Here is a 19,849-nt window from a genome sequence, read left to right on the forward strand (position 1 = left end):
GGGTGGAGGTCTGACGGCACTTGTAAGTGCGCCTAATCGAATTAGAATCTTAGTCGCCGTCGGTTGCTGATGTCATCAGACTGGAAACAAATCTATTTGTAGTGCCCGCCTAGGGTCACCTGATATGCTGCGGCGTCGTCCCGACTGCGTACCGCCACCCTATGCCCAATGCCTGCGTCCCATTAATATTTTAATACCAAACACATTTTCTGGGTCAGTAGCAGAGCGGCCGTAGAAATGCCCGTCGCCTAACACCTACCGTCTGCCAATGTGCGCGCGACACGCCCATTGTCAAAAAAATCCCCCCCAAGGTCAATAACCACCGACTACCGACAGGATATACATACCAAAATTGTATGCAGCAGCTGCTGCCCATGACGCCGACTTATAAAATTATTTTGCAATATATTTTAATAAATATATCCTTTGGCGTTATTTCCTATTCCTAGCTATCGGTTCGATGTGTGTGTGTGTGAGCGTCTTTAAAAATCAATAACGCACATAACGCATTTGTCCTGCGCTGCCAGCGTCGCTGCCTCGATTTGTTTTTGTTAACACACACACACACACACACACACACATACGCATTCACACAACCAAAGCACCATCTCTGTATGTAGAGTCCAAATTTGAAAATTGTCCTAGCCATAGAAATTTGAGGGATATTTATGTTGTGTTGTTTCTATTTTGTGTGTGGGTGCTGTGCGTGGGCACTGCGCAGCTGCATTGGAAGCAAGTGCCGGACAGTTGATGGCAAAACAAGCAAGTACAGCAGCAATTCGCAGCCTAGTAACGCGCAGTAACCCGTCAGGACGCTGCGCGCGCAGCAATTCTCAACTGAAATAATTTGAATTTGAATTGTGGTTTGCTTTTGCACTGCTTGTTTTGGCGTTGCTTTGCTTCAGTCTCGACTGCTTGTTGTTGCACTGCTTTCAATGCCGCTGTTAATTAACAGTGCTTCTTAAACACATGCCAGTTTGAGTAGCTTTGCTCAGGCTAATTCCTGTTTTGTGGTTTCTGTGCCCAAAAGAACTTCTCGAATTTTATTTACCTTGCACATCCTGTTGCAACAAAAACAAAAGAAATAAAATTAAATTTATTTATTGCTTTAAACTTGTTCCAAGAAAAATATGGTTTTTTCTAAACTTGGTATAGATATGTTGCAAAGCGAATTTTCATCCAATTATAGTACATCATCTAAGCCCGAATAAGAATCGTGTGCATTGTGCTCTCGAGCGTGGACTATCCCAAAATATGCTCCACTCGTAGCATCCCATTCAAACATTTTGCATTCACGGCTAATGGTAAACTATTTCTTGGTCTTTTTGTTTTTCTTTTCGTCTTCGCCTGTAAATGATGTACCCACAAAATGTTTATTTAATAAGTTAAGGGAACGGGAGTCGTCACATAACGCTAATTTCTCTGCAAATGGCTAAAAAGCTACCAGCATGCTTAAAATACCAATACCCAAAGCTCCATGGGCGGCCAATACTTTGCCGCTAACTCCTTTCTTTTTCTCTTCTTTTTCACAAGTGTCGCCTGGAAGACAAATTTTCCAAAATAAGCATTAAATTTCAATCGAAAATGCTCATTAAATGTATAATTTTCAACGCCTCCAGGTCGACAAAGTGAATCACTTAGTTAAATAAAAACAAAGCTAACCCAGCTGAAAGCATAAAAAATTATGCCCTCAGCTGGCAGTGGGAATATCCCGTACTACCTTGAATGCTGGAAGCGCTGAAAATTTTAATTGAATTTACAAATCTAATACTTACACGGCGGTCCATTGACATCACCTTGTAAAGCATTTAATAGACCAGGAGGATTCTCGTATTTCTGATTAAATACAAAAACCTGCAAAGATTCATGACAAATACAATAGCTAGGAAAAATATAATTTGCTTAAGCTATATTGTTGCTTACCTTGCGAACGGGCACCTTATAACCCTGACGCGTCTCAACATATTCACATGCAGCAGGATTTTTTGTGAACCACACATCATCGCGAGTCACTGCCAGGCGTATGAGGTAAAGGCATTCTATAGTAAAGCCAATAGTACTAAAAAATATCAGTGGTAATGCCTGTAAAAGGAGAACGGCGGAAAAACATTTATTATATGAGTTATTAGATAAGAAACAATAAAGGTATATATAAAGGTATATTAAGGGCACAATTCAATAATCACGTAGCTTTTACACCGTGTCTTTCTCTCTTTCTCAGTCATACTTCAAGTGCTTTCAAGCACTTGAAAAATACTCAGCAGCAATCGACACATTTAACGCAAACACTTAACAACACTGACACCTGTGCGACAACTTTGCAACACTGCGCCGTAACAAGCGAGGTCCTGGCTGCCTACCTGACAACCCTCCGATAGCGTGCACAGTGTGTAGGGCAACCCCAGGCCCAGGCGTAATAAATGACAGCTGTCTTTGCTTTAGACATATTCTCTTCCTCATCTCTCTCTCTCCGTCTCTCCTTCGGTCTCGTTAGAGCGTATGTGTGTATGTATTTTATTTTCGAATGCCGCTGCGCACGCTCATTCGTTGACTTACAAATAAAATATATTCGAGCGCTCGCACACATCCTGCGACGCATTCCGAATTCTACAGTCGCGCCGCGCAGACGTTTAGTAAAATTGGCAAACGTATAAAATAACGCATAATAGAATATATAAATACACGATATACGATTAGTTATATGGTTATTTTTGCTGCTATCAAATTGTTCGTTGGATTTATTTGCTATTCGTGCCGTGTGGACATTTGAATTAATTTATGTGCTTGTTGAATTCAAATAACTAAGCAAAAGTATAGCTAAGCACCGTCCATTGCCATTGGCAACAAAAACAAAACGCGAAAAAGGAAAAACCCAAAGAAACAGACACAAGTTAGAGAAACGTAACAGAAAAACAAAAAAAAAAACGCGAAACGTCAAAAATATTACAAGGAAAAGCCACGAAAGCAAAAACAAATCAATATATAAATCAAAATCAAAAGAAATTAAAAAATATTTCGTTCCTTGCGCTACACTTAAAAGGCCTTCACAATTCAGCTCAAGCAGGAAATGCACGCTCTGAAGGAGGGCGCCACCATGATGCACCATCAGCCGCCGCCGCCGCTGCCGCTGCCGCTGCCGCAGGCGCTGCCTTTGCCGCAGCCGCAATCGCCGCACAAGGATTTGTTGAGTGCAGCTGACAAATATTTTTTTACCGCCCACAGCAATCCCATTGATAATGCTGCCGCCGCAGCAGCCGCTGCCGCTGCCGGCCTAATTGATCCGCATCACAATCGCGATCTGCACAATGCGCTGGTCGCCTCCATAGCCAACAGCAACGTGGCTGCCATCAACGGTACATTGACCACAGCTGCGGTGCTCAAGAGCGCTGCTGCTGCCCAAGCACAGGCCCAGGCCCAGGCACAGGTGCAGGTGCAGCAAACACAGCAACAAAGCGCTGCCGCCGCCGCCGTCGGGCAGGCCCAACAGCAGCCCACTGCTGGACAGGATCAGGCCAACGCACAGACCAATGGCAACCAGCAGCAGGCGACTGCACAACAGCAGCAACAGCAACAACAACAACAGCAGGCTGCTCAACAGGCCGCCTTGGCGCTTTTGAAGGTGGAAAATGTGAATGGAGCCGCTGCACAAAATGGCAGCGGTGCCAAGTTGAGCATCAAGAGCAGCTCCTCGGGCCGCTCCACACCCAGCAATAGCGGTGGCAGCCTCTCAGATCCGGCACCCGGCAAACTATTTGTCGGCGGCCTCAGCTGGCAGACATCCTCAGAGAAGCTAAAGGAATATTTCAACATGTTTGGCACCGTAACAGATGTGCTCATAATGAAGGATCCGGTCACCCAGGTAAGCCACATGTAGTCTATGCCTAATATTTTAGCCAACTATGTATATGGCAATTCTGCTATTTTAATTTCTTCCTCTCTCCGTCTCTCTCGCTCTCTCTCTGTCTCTGTCTCTCACCATCGTGGGTTTCTACTTCTAACTTTTGTTTTTCTGTTGTTTGTTTGCGTTTCTTGGTTTGCTCTCTGTGCAGATTTACCAGATTTTACAGCTACGCGCCGTTCCGTTTCGTTTGCCCGCGTGCGCTCTCACGCTCTCCCGCTCTTATCTCCTTTTCTCACCTTGTTTTTCAGCGTGTCACTGCGCGCAGATGCAGCTGCTCGGGGCCGTATGCAGCAGCAGAACAACAACCACAACAATGATAATGTGTGATTTACTACAGTCGCGTCTCTTTCTTGGGCCCTTTGTCTGTGGCCCTCCCCTGACCATGTCTCTTTATTTTTGCATCTTTCACATTATTTATTGGTTTCTGTCTGGTTTAGAATTACAGTTTTTCGCAACGTGCCAAACAAAAGACACAAAATACGACCACCAGGCAAGAAAGAAGCGACAACACATAAGGGCATATTATATCGCCAAATCAGGTTTCACACTAGAATCTTTAAATAAACGAACTAGTCTTCTGTTAAAAAGTACTTGAGTACTTCAAATCAAGAAATTAGTAAAGATAATGAAGGCAATAATTTGAGAAATCATTTTTCACACTAGAGTCTAGATTCATTCGACAGAATATTCTAGAAATATAGTGAAAAATGTTTCAACATGTGTTTTGTCAGGAATTGTTTTACAAATAAGTGGTTCTAATTTGCTGGAATCTACTGTAACTGCACACAACATACATAATTGCAACAAGGCCCTGCATAGCTTAGCTTAAAGCAGTTGAAGCAATTTGCACAGTCGCATCCTGGCATAACAAGCACAGTCCAGTCTCAGCGGAAATTGTATTTTTAGCATGCGTATTAAGCAATTTGTCCGCTTGATAAGCGCACAATTAACTCAAATACATGCACATATACACATACATATGCCTACAAATACTGTTGTTGCTATTGTTGTTGTGCCTGCCAGTTGCAACGGACAGCGCGCGCGCTCGCACTTTGTTAGGCCATTAAAAATAGCAGCTGCCGTTTACGAGTCCTGTGCGCGCAGCTGTTTATGCCCCCTTTTTTATAATGTGGCACAGGACAATAGCAACGCGAGCCTTGTAGCCTTAGGGTAGTTTCGCCTGGTGCGCGCAATTGCGCAATTGCGGCAACAACTTGGAGGGCAATTCGAACTCGAACTCGAACTCGATCTGGAACTGGAACTGTTTATTCGCAAAAGCAGCCGATCCTAACGGGGGTTGTCCTTGCAGCAGATAGTCCAGAGAAACGCAAACAAACAATGTGCCCTTTTATATACTACAGACACAAGCACACACACACACACACACACACGCACAAACATAACGTGCACCTTTTGTTGTGCTCCAAGAAATAAGAGCAAACCAAACTGGTTTACCAACTGCTCTGTCACTCGCACACACCGTCCCTGTCTGTGTCTGTGTCTGTGTGTGTGTGTGTTTTTGTGTGCATGTTTGCGTATGCGTTGTGTGAGTGTGTGATCTGATGTGTCCTGGTTATAGGTGAACCAACATCCAAGTACAACTAGTTTTTAAGCATAGGAACAAAAGTCTTAGCTAGTGTATACATATGTAGTCGACTATATGAAGAGCATAAGAAATATGTATCTAAATTATAAACATATATAATTCAAATGAACAACCAAACATATATACATATATACTTGAAAAGTGAACGAATTGTGGAGAGAACCAGCAGCAACTGGCGAACCAAAAATTCGGAACTGGAACTTTGACGCGTGCGCAGCTGTTGCGCTGGAGGTATCATTTCCCCCCACCCCGCACCATATAAGAGGAAGCGCTGATCAAATCTCGTTAACGATGTCTTAGGTACATGCTCAAAACCATCCCAAAAATAAAAAAAAAAACGAACGCCCAACAAAATAATTATTTAACTGTATAAAAAACACGTTTAGCGTAATATTCAGCTGGCGCATCGTACTCTCTCTCTCTCTCTTTCTCTCGTATCTCTCGTATAACTCTGAGCAAAACTTAATATTATAATATTGAAACATAATTATAGTAAAAACGTAATCTAATTAAATGTACTCGTACTCTTACTCGTACTCGTGTTGTGTACTTGGTTATTCTTAGCGTTTCTTACCCAAAAATTAAAAACAAAAAAAAAAATATAAAAAAACAGCATATCCCAAAAACAACTACTTACTATATATATACATATGTATATTCGATAAGAAAGCGACCAAAAAACAACCGCCTTAAAACTATGAGTAATTTACATACTAGTTATAGAAAAAATCTAGCTGCAGCAATATTTTTATATGCCCCTATTCATTATAATGAAAACAAATTTCGAAACTTCCCTCTAGCAGCAAGATGTGATACAACCTGGTTTTGTTTGTATCTTATAGATACTACACATATTACACAATCTTTAAAAGAACCTAGCTCTAGCCTAGTATTATACCAGTATTGAGTACTATTAAGTTTAGTCTTATTTTCGTGTTTAATTTTTGCTTTATTTATTTCTTGGCATATATCTCTTAACTATTTTCTGCGTTAGTTCTGTAGTTTATTTACTCAGCTATAAAAATAATATATATATACATCAAAAATAATCTATAATTTAGTTGATTTTTTCTTATTGGTTCTTAAGTGCAGCTACAAAAAATGACCAGAACAAAAATATTTAATTTTAGTAGGTTCATTTATGGGAATTTCAAATTTAGTTATAACTATTTTAATATTATTTTGTAATTAATCAGAGCTTGAAATATTACTGCCCCGAGTTTCATATCCCGTTTTATATATATACTACATCCATATTTGTTTTCTTAAAATCCACTTAAAAACTCGTCAGCCTTTAAATCGTACCTTTTAATGGTAAAAGACCTTTTAATGTTAATTATTATACTATTATAAACACTCCTAGATTATGCTATATATGAGTTTATTTGAGCTACATTAACAATTGGTTGGCCTTCTTAGCAGGCCTTGTTGTGTGGGAGGTTCTACATATGTCATAAGTAGTAATCATTTAAACAATTTGTACAAAAATAAACTTCGGCACGCCGAGGTAAATGTCCTTGCAGATATATTACTTTTTTTAGATGTAGATTTCTGTTATATCACCCAACCAATTAGTTGTAGATAAATATTACCAGAAAGCAAAGAATTATAATCATAATTTAAGATAAATAGAATATAAATATTATGCAAAAGTTCTTTCTCCCCAATTCAACCCAAAATATATAGACTAGGCTATATTTCAGCTGCTTCATAAGTTAGATTTTTAGCCCATAGATAAGCCTCTGCAAGGCTATAAAACAATCGCCTTAGGCTTAAGTCAATTGTTGTATACCAATTTGTATTGGTACCGGATTGTAAAGATGATAAATACGTAGCTATAAGCAACCTGTTTACACATCCAACTCATGTTTTGTAAAGAAATTAATATGTATAGTAATAATAATATTAATTTTTAAGAACGTATGTTTCTTTGTAAACTAACAAGCAATTGTATGGGAAAAGCCCAAAAGGTATTCGTTAATATCGTACTTAGGAAGTATCTATAGTGAATCATCACATAAGTATCCTCTATATTCGTACTGGCCTAGTAAATGCGTTTGATCCGTTTTTTACACTATTTCTTCTCTCTCTATCTGACTATCTATATGCTGCATATTAAAAACTTACTATCACATGCTATATATATAGTTATATAGCTATATATAAAGCCTCATATATGTATCCTTGCATTGTTGTTAAATATTATTTGGAAGCGTGAAGAGGTGGAAAAAAAAAAACAACACAATTATGTTAATATCCGATATATATATTTCTGTATATACTTAGAGCGGGCTTGTCATTGATGGAAAAATTAAATAACTATTGTTCAAATCTGAAAAGTATTTAGTCCAAGTTTTAGTAAATAGTTGAGCATAATTTTACGTAATTTAAATGTGTGTTTAACTTCCGACAAATTTGTTATTACTTTGTTGTCGTGATTTCTCAATACAAAAAATTTAACAAGAGGCGATGCCCACTTTAGGAAATTGGAGAAGTGTAACGAGTACTTTTGCGTAGTCTACCTGAAGTATGCGTAGTACTCACTCGCGGACATATAAGTATTTTTACATTTGAGTAGTACAACTTCGAGTAGTACTCGAATAGTACGCAAAATGTACTCAGTTCAAATCTCCTAAAAAACATGCAAAACTATATGTAACATCGGTTAATTAATTTGGAAACAGTATTTTAATTTGAGTTTAAACCTTTTATATTCATTTTTTAGTTGAGTTTTTTAATTGGTGGCATCAACTATTTTCGAACTGTCGATGAATTGATTTTTAACTTTGTTAAACTCTTGCTAAATAATTAACTTGCAATTAGCTGATCACTTGCAAATTTAGATTTATATATGCATACATATATATATATGTATATATACAATAAATTTATATACGTATTTCGTAATTGCCGCCTCTAACCTCCAAATTTGAAGCGCATAGAATCTTTGGACTAACATTAACTAAACTCTGTCTCTCTTTTGTGTTTCTCCCTCTATCTCGCTCGCTCGCTCGCTCGTTCGTTCGCCCGCTCTCCCCCTCTCTCTCTTGTGTCACGTCACAACTTACAGCGCAGTCGCGGCTTTGGCTTCATCACATTCCAAGAACCCTGCACCGTGGACAAGGTGCTGAAGGTACCCATACACACACTGGACGGCAAGAAGATCGACCCCAAACATGCCACTCCCAAGAATCGACCACGCCAGGCCAATAAGACCAAAAAGATATTTGTAGGCGGCGTCTCACAGGACACCTCCGCCGAAGAGGTAAAAGCCTATTTCAGTCAATTTGGCGCCGTCGAGGAAACGGTCATGCTAATGGATCAGCAGACGAAACGCCATCGCGGCTTTGGTTTTGTCACCTTCGAGAATGAGGATGTGGTGGATCGCGTCTGTGAGATACATTTCCATACTATCAAGAACAAGAAGGTCGAATGCAAGAAGGCGCAACCCAAAGAGGCTGTCACACCCGCCGCCCAGTTGCTACAGAAGCGCATCATGCTGGGCACCCTCGGCGTACAGCTGCCAACGGCACCGGGTCAGCTATTGGGCGCACGAAGCGCTGGCGTTGCCGCCATGAATCCATTGGCCATGCTGCAGACACCAACACAGCTGCTGCAATCGCCGGCGGCTGCAGCAGCCGCACAGCAGGCGGCGCTCATATCACAGAATCCATTTCAAGTACAAAACGCAGCCGCCGCTGCCACAATGGCCGCTAATCAGAGCAACTTTGGCAAGCTGCTTGCCACATATCCGCAGACAGCGCTGCACGGCGTCAGGTGAGCAACGAAATTGGAAGCAACTAAATTTAAACACTTTACTAAACATACTCTACTCTGTTGATCTTGTCCCCCACTCTCTAGATATGCACCCTACACCATACCCGCCAGCGCCGCCACTGCCAACGCTGCATTGATGCAGGCACATCAGGCACAAAATGCTGCCGTGGCCGCCCATCAGCAGCAGCAATCGCATAATGCGGCGCATGCACATGCCGCTGCCGCCGCCGCCGCTGCCGCCGGACTGCATCAACAGCATCATCATCATCAGCAGCATCAGCAGCAACAGCAACAGCAGCAACAACAGCAGCAACATCATCACAATGCGGCCGCTGCCGCCGTCGCAGCCGCTGCCTCCAACAATGCTGCCTCGCAGGCCCATTCGGCGGCCGCCGCTGCCGCTTTGGCTGCCAATGCGGCAAATGGAGCGGGCGCCAATGCGCATTCGCTGGCCGCCGCCCAACAGGCGGCACTCGTCGCCGGCAATCCATTGAATGCAGCAGCTGCTGCGGCTGCAGCTGCAGCTGGCAATCCGGCTGCCGGCTATCCCAATTATACGTTGGCTAATGTGGACATGTCCAGTTTCCAGGGTGTCGATTGGAGCAGCATGTATGGCATGGGCATGTATGTCTAAGCAGTGCACTGTATCCCACTCTGTCCCCCTTACCCCCTGACACTATCTAATTCTGTTTTATCCCTCTTTGTAATTTGCATACAATTTTACACACAAACACACACATACTCTCTTCACACACACTTACACAAATCTCATCACACCACAAAATTTGGTTTACCTTTTTGGTTTAACTTAGTTCTTAGTGCCACAAACACACACACACACACACACACACACAGATATACTCCTATACACACACACTCCTATACACACACACACACATAATTCACAGCATATTAAGTATTATATTTAAGGCTCTAGCCACGCCCCTAACGCGCTCTATAATAATAATAATAAACATGATAAGCAATATAACAACAACAAGAGCAGCCCGCGAGGCACAGCTGCGACTAAGCAGAACAAATAAAAAAACAAGAAGTTTATAAAAAAAATAATGAAAAAAATTAAACCAAAAACTACGAAAAAAACACAAAAAAAAAAAAAAACAATTTAAAAAACCACCGATTGTGATTGCGTTTATTTGTAGCAGTTTATATAATTTGTAGTGCATAAAACTAAATATAACTAAAACGTAAAAAAAGAAAATATATTCTATAACAAAAACATATTTATAAAAGTATCAACTAAATTATATATATATATATAAAAAAAAGAAAAGCTCACTGAACAAAGCAAAGGAAAAGCGAGTAAAGAAAAAAAAACTAAGAACATTTTGCTCAAGCATCGTATTATAAAATATTAAACAACAAAATTATATATATATATATATATAATTGTATAATAAATATCAAACATTTAAATAACTATAAACATTTAAAACGAAAATCAAACTGAAAGGAAGCAAAAAAGCAAAATGAGGAAAGAAGAAATTAACATACATTAAAATACACAACATAATTTAGCTATTTAGTTTTTTGAGCTCGAATTTAATTCACCCAGCATAGTAGTTAGACAGAGACAGAGACAAGAGAACCTAACAAAACATCACACACACTAAAACCACACACACACATGCAGTACACACACACACACACACACACATTTTTGCCACCCTCTACTTCTGTACATCATAATAAAATCGTTAAAAAAAACTGCATTTTTCCTCCTCAACCTTGTTGTACTGTGTAATACAAGCCAGAGACCACAGACTCTATATACTCTATATAACCCTCACATTTACTATATCATTCATTCTCTTATTATATCTACATGCCCCAAAAATTAAATTTAGATCGGTTTGTTCTCCCCATATAAATGTATTTAAGACTCAACAAAATGCTCAAGCAGCGTACTAAGCCTGGAAAAAGCTATCATTATTTCAGACTTTGCTCGAATCCAGTTTCTCAACATTTTACTAAACTCTTACATTTGACTTTATTTTATTTTTTATTTGTAATTGCTTTAACTTAATATTATTTTTAAAATTTTTTTCTACTCATGCGCATTACTTAATGAATAGTTTAAAATTTAAACAAGTAGTTATTGGATTAATGAAAACAAAAACAAAAATAAAAACCCCTCTCTTAGTTATAGTTTGTAATTGTTTAGTTGTAGCATTTGCATTTGAGTTTTGCATTAAAGAGAAAATACATTACACTACACTACACTAAACTACATTATGCCACACAAACACTTCATATAAAATAGTTATAAACAAAAACAAAAAACAGGCAGCGTGCCGTTGTGTACTCTATAAACAATAATTAATACATTTGATTCGCTTGCATGTTTCAACTTTAGTTTTAATTAATTAATTTACTTAGTTATCATTTGAAAGTAATTATTTGCGTATGTATATATAGTTTATATGTATGTGTACACCACACACACACACACACACCCAACATAATTATAAAACATAAACATTTTGAAGTAATTTTTGTGTTTAATAAAACTGGTTTACAACAACAAAAACAAAAAGCGTTGATAATGAAACAAGCAAGGAAAAATAAGAAAGAATTTGTGTTGTTTTATTATTATTATTATTATTTACTAGATTGTGTATATATTTGATCAATTTATATATAATTATTTATATTTTACTGATATTTTGTTGAACTGTCGTAAATGTTGTGCTCTTCTCCCTTCTACCCTTCTCAACTTATATGAACATTGTGTGTAGATCTTGTGACACCAGGTGGGGAGATTATTTATTATTTTGTGTTCTTGTTTCTTTTTTGTACTTAAATATATCTATGTGTGTCTGCATTAGCTGCATTTTAGAGGTAAGTATATACATATATATTTTGGGCATTTATTTATATATTTGATTTTATTTTATTTAGTATACCCAGTATTTGTCTTTGTACAGCATCCCAAAAAACCCTTGCCATTTACCCCACAACCCATGTGTCGTCTCATATTTCTCATACCAAAGATAATTTGTATACACTATTTTACTGGGCTGAATTTTAGACTCGTAATGCTCCACACACACACACACACATGCACACATAAACACAGAATTTACACATCTAATTTAGTAATATATTCCCGTTAATTTGTTTAATAATTTATTATTTATGCTTAAGAACTTAACACATTCCAAAAAAAAAAAGAAAAAGCTATTTGGTGCCATTCAAAACAAGTACTTTTCAATATTATATTCTGAAAACAAACCCAATAAACCCACGCAAAAACAAAAATGCAAAGAAATATTGCCTAGATCTCAGCATTTAAATACAGTTTGTTCTAGCCCTGATAATTTGTGTGCTTAGCCACGGCCTACACTTTGCTTAAACGAACTAACCTATTTTTTTTAAAGAAGAACTCATTGTTATATCTATATATAAATATTATATATGTACCATTTATTTATTATATATAATTTGAATAAATATTAAATATTTTTATGATTGCATTTTTTGTCCAATTACATCGATTTATTTTTAGCGCAAGAAGTCAAAAAATGCTTTAGACTTAGTTAATTATATGCTCTCATAAGATCAAAGATATTTCAGCCGTTGCACACGTATTTCGTATTTGAATTTTTATTGGAAATGCTTTCAACTGTTTTGTATTATCTTTTATTTTTATACTCTACTTATGTCTACATGTCGTCTTCATATATTTAGCGAATTTTATGCTTCCAAAACATTTTCCACGTTCTTAACAGTGTAATAGTTTCAACATTCAAAGTGATAAAAATCGCCAAAAATGAGTTTTGTACTTGGTAGCAACAGTCTGAATTCGAATAATTTTTTCAACAAAAAAAAAAAAGCGTAAAATGAAATGTTTTGATATTAAAAGAAATATGTAATCCCAAGTAGTATAGCTTGCGAATTTTGATATATATTCTTAGTAACACAACATATATATAGCGCTCTTTATATATATATCAGTAAATATATACATATACATATAATTTTTGATAAAAAAAACATAAGGCAAAAATCCATAGCTTAATAGTTGAATTGTTCAGTTTTTGAATTAAATATCATCTCTTATTCGTTTTGTGGTAGCGATAATTTTCTATCTCATCAAAAATACGAACCAAACCAAAAATATCGTCGTTTATGCGACCGAATTGCTGTAATATATGACCACATAAATACATACACTCACACACACACATATGTACTACTATAAATTAGTTGTCTTTTTTTCGTACTTGTAGGTTAAACTTTTAAAGTACTACGTACATTTTTAGCTATATAGATCATACATATTTATATTTATATATAAATAAAGCATGATGGAACATGTTCAAGTAGTCAATTGCGTATAATTCTATATACAAACTATATACTCAATATATAAATATATATACAAAACTTAACGAGAATGCAAGTGAACCAATTTGCAATCCATATCATCTTCTCACAGTATACTACAAAAACAAACTAATTTCCCCCATTTAGATGGCATTATATATACATACATGCATAAATCATATGACAATAAGATCAACTGTGTTTCAGAGCATTCAAGTGTCAGTATTCGTAAACCAAATTACCTAAAAAAAAAAACAAAATATATCAAAAAAACAACAGAACTCTTAACGATAGTCAATCGGATTTTAGCTATTGTACTATATATATATATATATATATATATATATACTATCTAGTTGGATAATGTTGATATGTTCTCTCAATATACTCGGTATACAACAAGAAGAAGCGCATATACATATATAGAACTAAAGTCGAGTGACAACTTTATAGATATTTACATGCATACAGCGATATTTAGCAAGACCGTGATATATTCAATTAGAGAAACAAAAAAAAAAAAAGAAAAAATCATACCTTTAAATATATTATATGTATATATCTATTATATATATAAGACAGCGTCTCAAAATGTGGCAAAATAATTACTAAGCGGTACTTCAAAATGGAGATACATGAAAACATTTCATAACCCTAGGCTGAACTGTTGTTCTGAGGCTAACAAAACGCATATCACTTTGAAGCAGTGTTACGACAGTAAACATTTTACACACCAAAACTAAATACTCTTTCGTATAGATGTAAAAGTGTCTTGTTTTCGTCGAAGTAAAATCTTTTTAATGGAAACGAAAGTCGTTCGATTTTTGATATGCTTTAGTGAAGATTGTGTATAGAACCCAATCGTAGTTGTTTTCGAGTGACTAATGAGGACCAACCAAAAATATCTTAGCGAAATTCGATCAGAAATCAGGTGATTAAAACCATATATAGAATACCAAAATTAAACAAATTTAGTTACAAATTTCACGATTCTAGAATTTAGTTGGGACATTTTTTGGCTTCTTGCGTTTTGTTTTTTGCCTTGTTATAATTTGTTAATAAACTATATGCACACACACGTGCAAACATACACACACACACAAACACACACACAACAAATTCAAGCTAGTCAATTGATGTGCATAGCCACAAATCAATACTCTATCTACTCTATCAGAAGTAAGTATTAACAAGAAAAACTATTTATAAACACAAACTAAACAAAAAACGTAAACAATAAAGCATAAAAGCAATTATTTTCCAAGGAAAATATAAAATTCAACTATCATTTAACAATTATTAAGAAATTATCTAAGAATAAAAACATTCAAATATAACATTGCAAAATGACATAAAAAGAATTTTAGTTTTAAGCTTAAGATTTAAGTCTTAAAAGTGTTGAATAATTTAAAAGCAATGCAGCTAAGCATATTAGCTCTTATATACCATTCACATATTGTGTATTAAAAATGCTATTTATTTATCAATTGCTATATATAAAAAAATATATATTATATTTAAAGCTCGAAATAAAACGCTATTTATGCTTATTTCAAAAAGTGACACAAAATCAAAGACAAAATAATATAAGAACTATATAAACAACAACAAAGTAAATGTAAGTGTTAAGCAAAATTAATATGCCTAAAAACAAAAAACAAAAATATTTCCAAATGTATGTTAAAAAAACAACAAAAGAGAAATACGTTTTCTTACATAAACAAGGAACATACATCTTTTAATAGCTCGTCACATATCAATTTATTGAGCTAAATTTTGGGCAGTTGTAAGAGACAGACATAACGGTACTCTTGCCTATAGATAAGACGAAACGAACGAATTCAACACCAAGTTCAATTTTTATGTATTTCAAAATAATGACATTAAATCAGCAGAGGATTTCTTTTTGCATGAGCGCTACGAACTAGTATGGCCCGACTAAAAGGTGAGTAAAGCCACAAAAACTTCTTCGTAATGGATAAAAAAAAATTTAACAAAAAATGTATATATACACATATAACTTAGACTCGTCTTCCAGTAACTAATTGACATGACAAAAAAAAACTTGCAACAGCAGAAACCCCAATTCAGTAAAATTTTATTTTAAAAGTAGTTTGGCCACAAACAGTTTATTGCTCACCATATAGTAAATAAAAAAATCTATTATCCATTTTTGTTAGTGTATTTGATATCTGTAACTATTTGGGCTTTACTTTAATCTTGAAAGCGAGCTAATGAAACTATATAAAAAGAGATTTAGTGTCAGCTCCTAGAGCTACAGCTGATGGTATTTACTTATTTGAAGAACTTGTTAGACGTAATTATCAGTACAATTTTTGCAACGAGGAATTTTAAATCAATCTTTAAAAGTAAAAATAATGAAGTAAACAAAATCGTGTTGGATTAAACTTTGTTGACAAGCTCCCAAAATTTGAACCTTTGAACCATAGTTTGACCATAGTTGAAATGAAATATGATTTGGTATATGGTTTACAATCCTCTGATTAATTCTACGAAAAGAATGATTAAACAGAAGAAAAACTTACTAACTGTTGTACATTTGTTTCGCAAAATGAACCTAAAACTAATAAACGATAAGCAAGTGCATTATATTAACAAGGATAGAAGAAAAACAAATACAAAATGAAGAATTAAAGTTCTAGTGCTAAGTTGTCACGTATATCTTCTAGGCCATAAGCAAAAACCCATGTATAAGTATAAAACAAAACCAGTTGAATTGACCTTAGTTTTCGACAGATACATATATGAAAATATATGATCTATATATTTGGCATATGCTATCATATATATACATATTTATTACATGTATTTACTGTAACAATTTGCAGCCAACATATATGAAATTTGGTAATGTTTAAACAATTATTATTATTTATTTATTATATTTAGCGTAAGACAGGATAAATCTATATACAAAACAAAACAAATCCTGTCGCTCTCTGTATGTCGCTCTATACTTGTAGCGAGTGTTTAGACAACCCATATATAACTCTTTCTATATATACAAAATGGAAATTGTAAACTCTCTATTTACTCTTAGCTACAACAAAAACGGAACACCCCTCAAAATAATGCTGAAAAACAAAAATCTCAATATTTGAAAACGAAATAAATGAAAAAAGTGTAACCAAAAAAAAAAAAAAAAAAAACACAAAGAAAATTCATAAATAAACAAAATTTGCATTTGATTTAAAAAAAAAAAAAAAAATGGAAAACAAAACAAACATTTATATAAAATAATTCAAGTAATATATATGTAATTTGTCGTAATTAGTCTGCACGCATTTTTTGCTGTAAAATGCACACAATAAAAAATGTATCTACATAATTATGTATGCTCTACATATATATATATATGCATATATATATACATATATGTGTATCGACTCAAGAAGTGTGTAGAACGTAAGCCTAGATTATTAACTGCATATTAATTATTATTAATTAGCTGATAGTTGAATTAGAAACCACCGTCATATTAGACTGTATAATACAGTGTACTCTACGTATAATGTACGATCGTTTCTCGTCATGTAATATTGTACTTCAAGTGATTGCCACATCCAATTTCTACATATATCCTTTAAATAACTTCTTAACTATTTTCGTAGCTCAAAGTGTTACTTTGTACAATTTCTTTAACTTTGTGCTCTCCGTAAAACATTTCTAAAGACGCTTTATAGTATTCTTTTTAGTATATTTTATGTTTATTTTTGAAAGTAATACTGTAATATTTGTTTAGATTTACTTTAATTTGTATATAACTAAACAAAACCTCTTAACACACTTTTGAACACTCTACAATTCCAAAGCCAAGTGCATGTCGCTAGCAAAACTGGTTTAAAGTAAAAAAAACTGTTTCTGGATTTTGAAATATCATGATATATCGCTAAGAATGCGAAGAAGTCGTTGCTATAAACAAGTTATAAAAGCAACTACTTATGTGGACAATACACGTTTGGGAGTACATCTTAATAACAGCATCTAGAACAACAAAACACAGATAAAACGTATAAGCAATATACATTTAGTATATAACTTTGATACTGACAAACACTTCGTACATAAGTATATGCCCAATATACACGTACATATTTACATATATATTTTAAAAGAACGTATGCATGAGTATTCAGAAGGATTCGAGAAGCATACGAGCTACAAGAAATTCCCAACAAAAGCTAACATTAGACATTAAGTGCAGTGTTGAATAATGAACCAATTTAATGCTAACGCCCGCACAAGATTGAACTAAGTATTGCTGTATACATACACATACATAGACGTAAAGCATACAAATTTGTGAGTGTGTGTGTTTAGTTACGTTGAAAAACAAAAACAAAGAAAGCGTAGTTTGTGTTGCAAGTTGTACTTAACCAAAAATTACAATACAAAATTATATATTCTATACATATGCAGAAAAAAATGCGCAAACTGTTATATAAATAATTACAGAATATTAAGTACAGAACTTCTTTAAATGCTGTTTCCAAAGTTGTTTAACTTTTAGCTTCTTATGCAATAAACACATATTAATTAATACCACATATATACATATATATATAAAGTATACTTAGAAATAGTGTTGATTAGCGCCTAATTAGTATGCACACACACACACACACACACATACACAATTTGGTATTTAGTTACGTACAAGAAATACATTTAAAAAACACAATAACCCAAAAACTCATCTAATTGTCAGAGCGTAATAGTAATTATATGAATAATTAATATAATATATATATATATATATACAAATTCATATATACATATATATATATATATATATATAACCCAATAAATGTTTCACATAAAAAATATATATATATATACATACATATATTATTGTAGTCTTAAATTATTTTCTTGCATTTGCTTCAACACAAGATTTACGTAATACACAGTATATATTTATTTTAGTTTTCTCTCAAATTTCGTATCCGTATTTGTAATTAGTTAGTTTTGCATAGAGAAACAGCTACATGATTTTGATTTCTTAGAAAAAACATTAGCAAGACTTTCATTTTTCTAACACACAAAAATCTAATTATAATTTGTATAGAACAGCAATTTGAAGTATTTGGTAGAAGTCGTAATATAGGCGTAGATACGTAGATACTCAAACCACGATTGTTTTTTTTTTTATACAAGCAGGTACCATCCGCTTTGCTCAAGCCAAAGTTGCCAGCCCTGTTTATCGCATTTCACCGAGTTATGATCACGTTTTTTTTTTTCGAAAATGGGCTGGTCCTGGAATTGAAAACTTAGGCAATTGTAAGGATCTCCACGATTACAATACGTCCAATCTTGCCACGATCGAAACTATAATGACTCGAGCTATGGACATTTAAAGTTTTCGTAAAAATCCTAAAACTTAAATTTCTCAGGTATTTTACGACCGATATTGGATCGATATAGCTCTTTCGATTCGCGATCAAAAACCCTGGTTCTGAAAGATGTCTAAAACTGAGACTAATTCGAAGTTGTCGAAAAACTGTTTAACCTTTTGTATCTCGGATTTCAAAAAATCTGTTCAGACTTACCCCCCAGTGATGTTTTAAAGCTTCGCTTGAGAACACAACACTCGGCTTCTCCAACCAGGGCACAGGTGGTTCTACAAACGATCCGGATTGAAGTTTCAACACATATGTATATGTGGATAGTTTCAACAGAACTTACCCGCAAATACGGAGCTATGCCGTATCGAACCACGCTTATTACAATTTATCTAAAATATAAATACATTTAACATTTGATCGTATAAATATTCGTTCACCAGCAATATTGCACCTTTGGCATTGACTTCAAGAGTCCACGCATTGAAGAGCCTCCGGTTACTAAACGATATGCCATTCTTAATAATTCTGAGACTTAACTAATTTATAGCCTAGTTGCCAATTTGTAGGTACATGCACTTAAATTTTTAGATGAGTTCCGAAATGTCTGCTTACTGGATAATAACTAGTTTTCCCAAATATCTCAAATGTGTTGTATCCGAAACTGTTAGCCACAGGTTGCTATGTTTTGAAAATCTTGAAGAATCTCTTTTAATTTTCGATAGCAAGCAATTGTTAAGATATAGCTAAAGATATGGCAGCCTGCATGGATCTGGGAAGTAACCGTTCTAGATGGCAATATTTTTCAATTCGCTAAAATCCAAGTTTCCAATTTGCGTAGCCATAACCCGA

General features: G+C 35.1%; 2 protein-coding genes across 10 annotated transcripts in view; one reads left to right on the forward strand and one right to left on the reverse strand.

The window, feature by feature from the left end:
- msi (RNA-binding protein musashi) overlaps positions 1-12,771 on the forward strand; it is a 149,290-nt gene extending 136,519 nt beyond the window's left edge. For 6 of the 7 annotated variants that reach the window (XM_032433729.2, XM_032433728.2, XM_070207384.1 and 3 more), the window contains 3 exons: positions 3,223-3,859; positions 8,578-9,284; positions 9,369-12,771. In XM_032433729.2, the coding sequence (XP_032289620.1) occupies positions 3,223-3,859; positions 8,578-9,284; positions 9,369-9,918 (1,894 nt within the window). In that variant the 3' untranslated portion in view covers positions 9,919-12,771. Of the gene's footprint in view, positions 1-2,582; positions 3,860-8,577; positions 9,285-9,368 lie in introns of those variants that run through there. The other variant, XM_032433727.2, reaches the window with a different exon arrangement.
- Positions 1,086-19,652, reverse strand: ymp (yellow-emperor). Of its 3 annotated transcripts, none has more exons than XM_032433731.2 (6): positions 19,452-19,637; positions 19,341-19,389; positions 19,205-19,275; positions 1,924-2,082; positions 1,776-1,854; positions 1,086-1,539 (listed from the first exon to the last, which is right to left on the reverse strand). In XM_032433731.2, the coding sequence occupies exons 1-6, from the start codon at positions 19,512-19,514 to the stop codon at positions 1,433-1,435; spliced, it is 528 nt and encodes a 175-aa protein (XP_032289622.1). In that variant the 5' UTR covers positions 19,515-19,637; the 3' UTR covers positions 1,086-1,432. The 3 variants fall into 3 exon arrangements, with proteins under 3 accessions (XP_032289622.1, XP_032289623.1, XP_015026284.1); XM_032433732.2 differs by having other exon boundaries at positions 1,086-1,347; positions 19,452-19,636; XM_015170798.3 differs by lacking the exons at positions 1,086-1,539; positions 1,776-1,854; positions 1,924-2,082 and adding an exon at positions 18,165-18,911 and having other exon boundaries at positions 19,452-19,652.
- Positions 19,653-19,849: the final 197 nt, after the last annotated feature.

The sequence above is a fragment of the Drosophila virilis genome, chromosome 2 (assembly GCF_030788295.1).
Source record: "Drosophila virilis strain 15010-1051.87 chromosome 2, Dvir_AGI_RSII-ME, whole genome shotgun sequence".
In the NCBI taxonomy this organism is placed as follows: Eukaryota; Metazoa; Arthropoda; class Insecta; order Diptera; family Drosophilidae; genus Drosophila; species Drosophila virilis.

Excerpts from the sequence above, each read along its gene's own strand:
- ymp (XM_032433731.2), bottom strand. The coding sequence starts at position 19,514 with ATGGCATATCGTTTAGTAACCGGAGGCTCTTCAATGCGTGGACTCTTG. Across the intron at positions 2,083-19,204 it reads CTTTAAAACATCACTGGGGG|GCATTACCACTGATATTTTT; the intron begins GTAAGTCTGAAC and ends CTCCTTTTACAG. Across the intron at positions 1,540-1,775 it reads TGATGTCAATGGACCGCCGT|GCGACACTTGTGAAAAAGAA; the intron begins GTAAGTATTAGA and ends TTTGTCTTCCAG.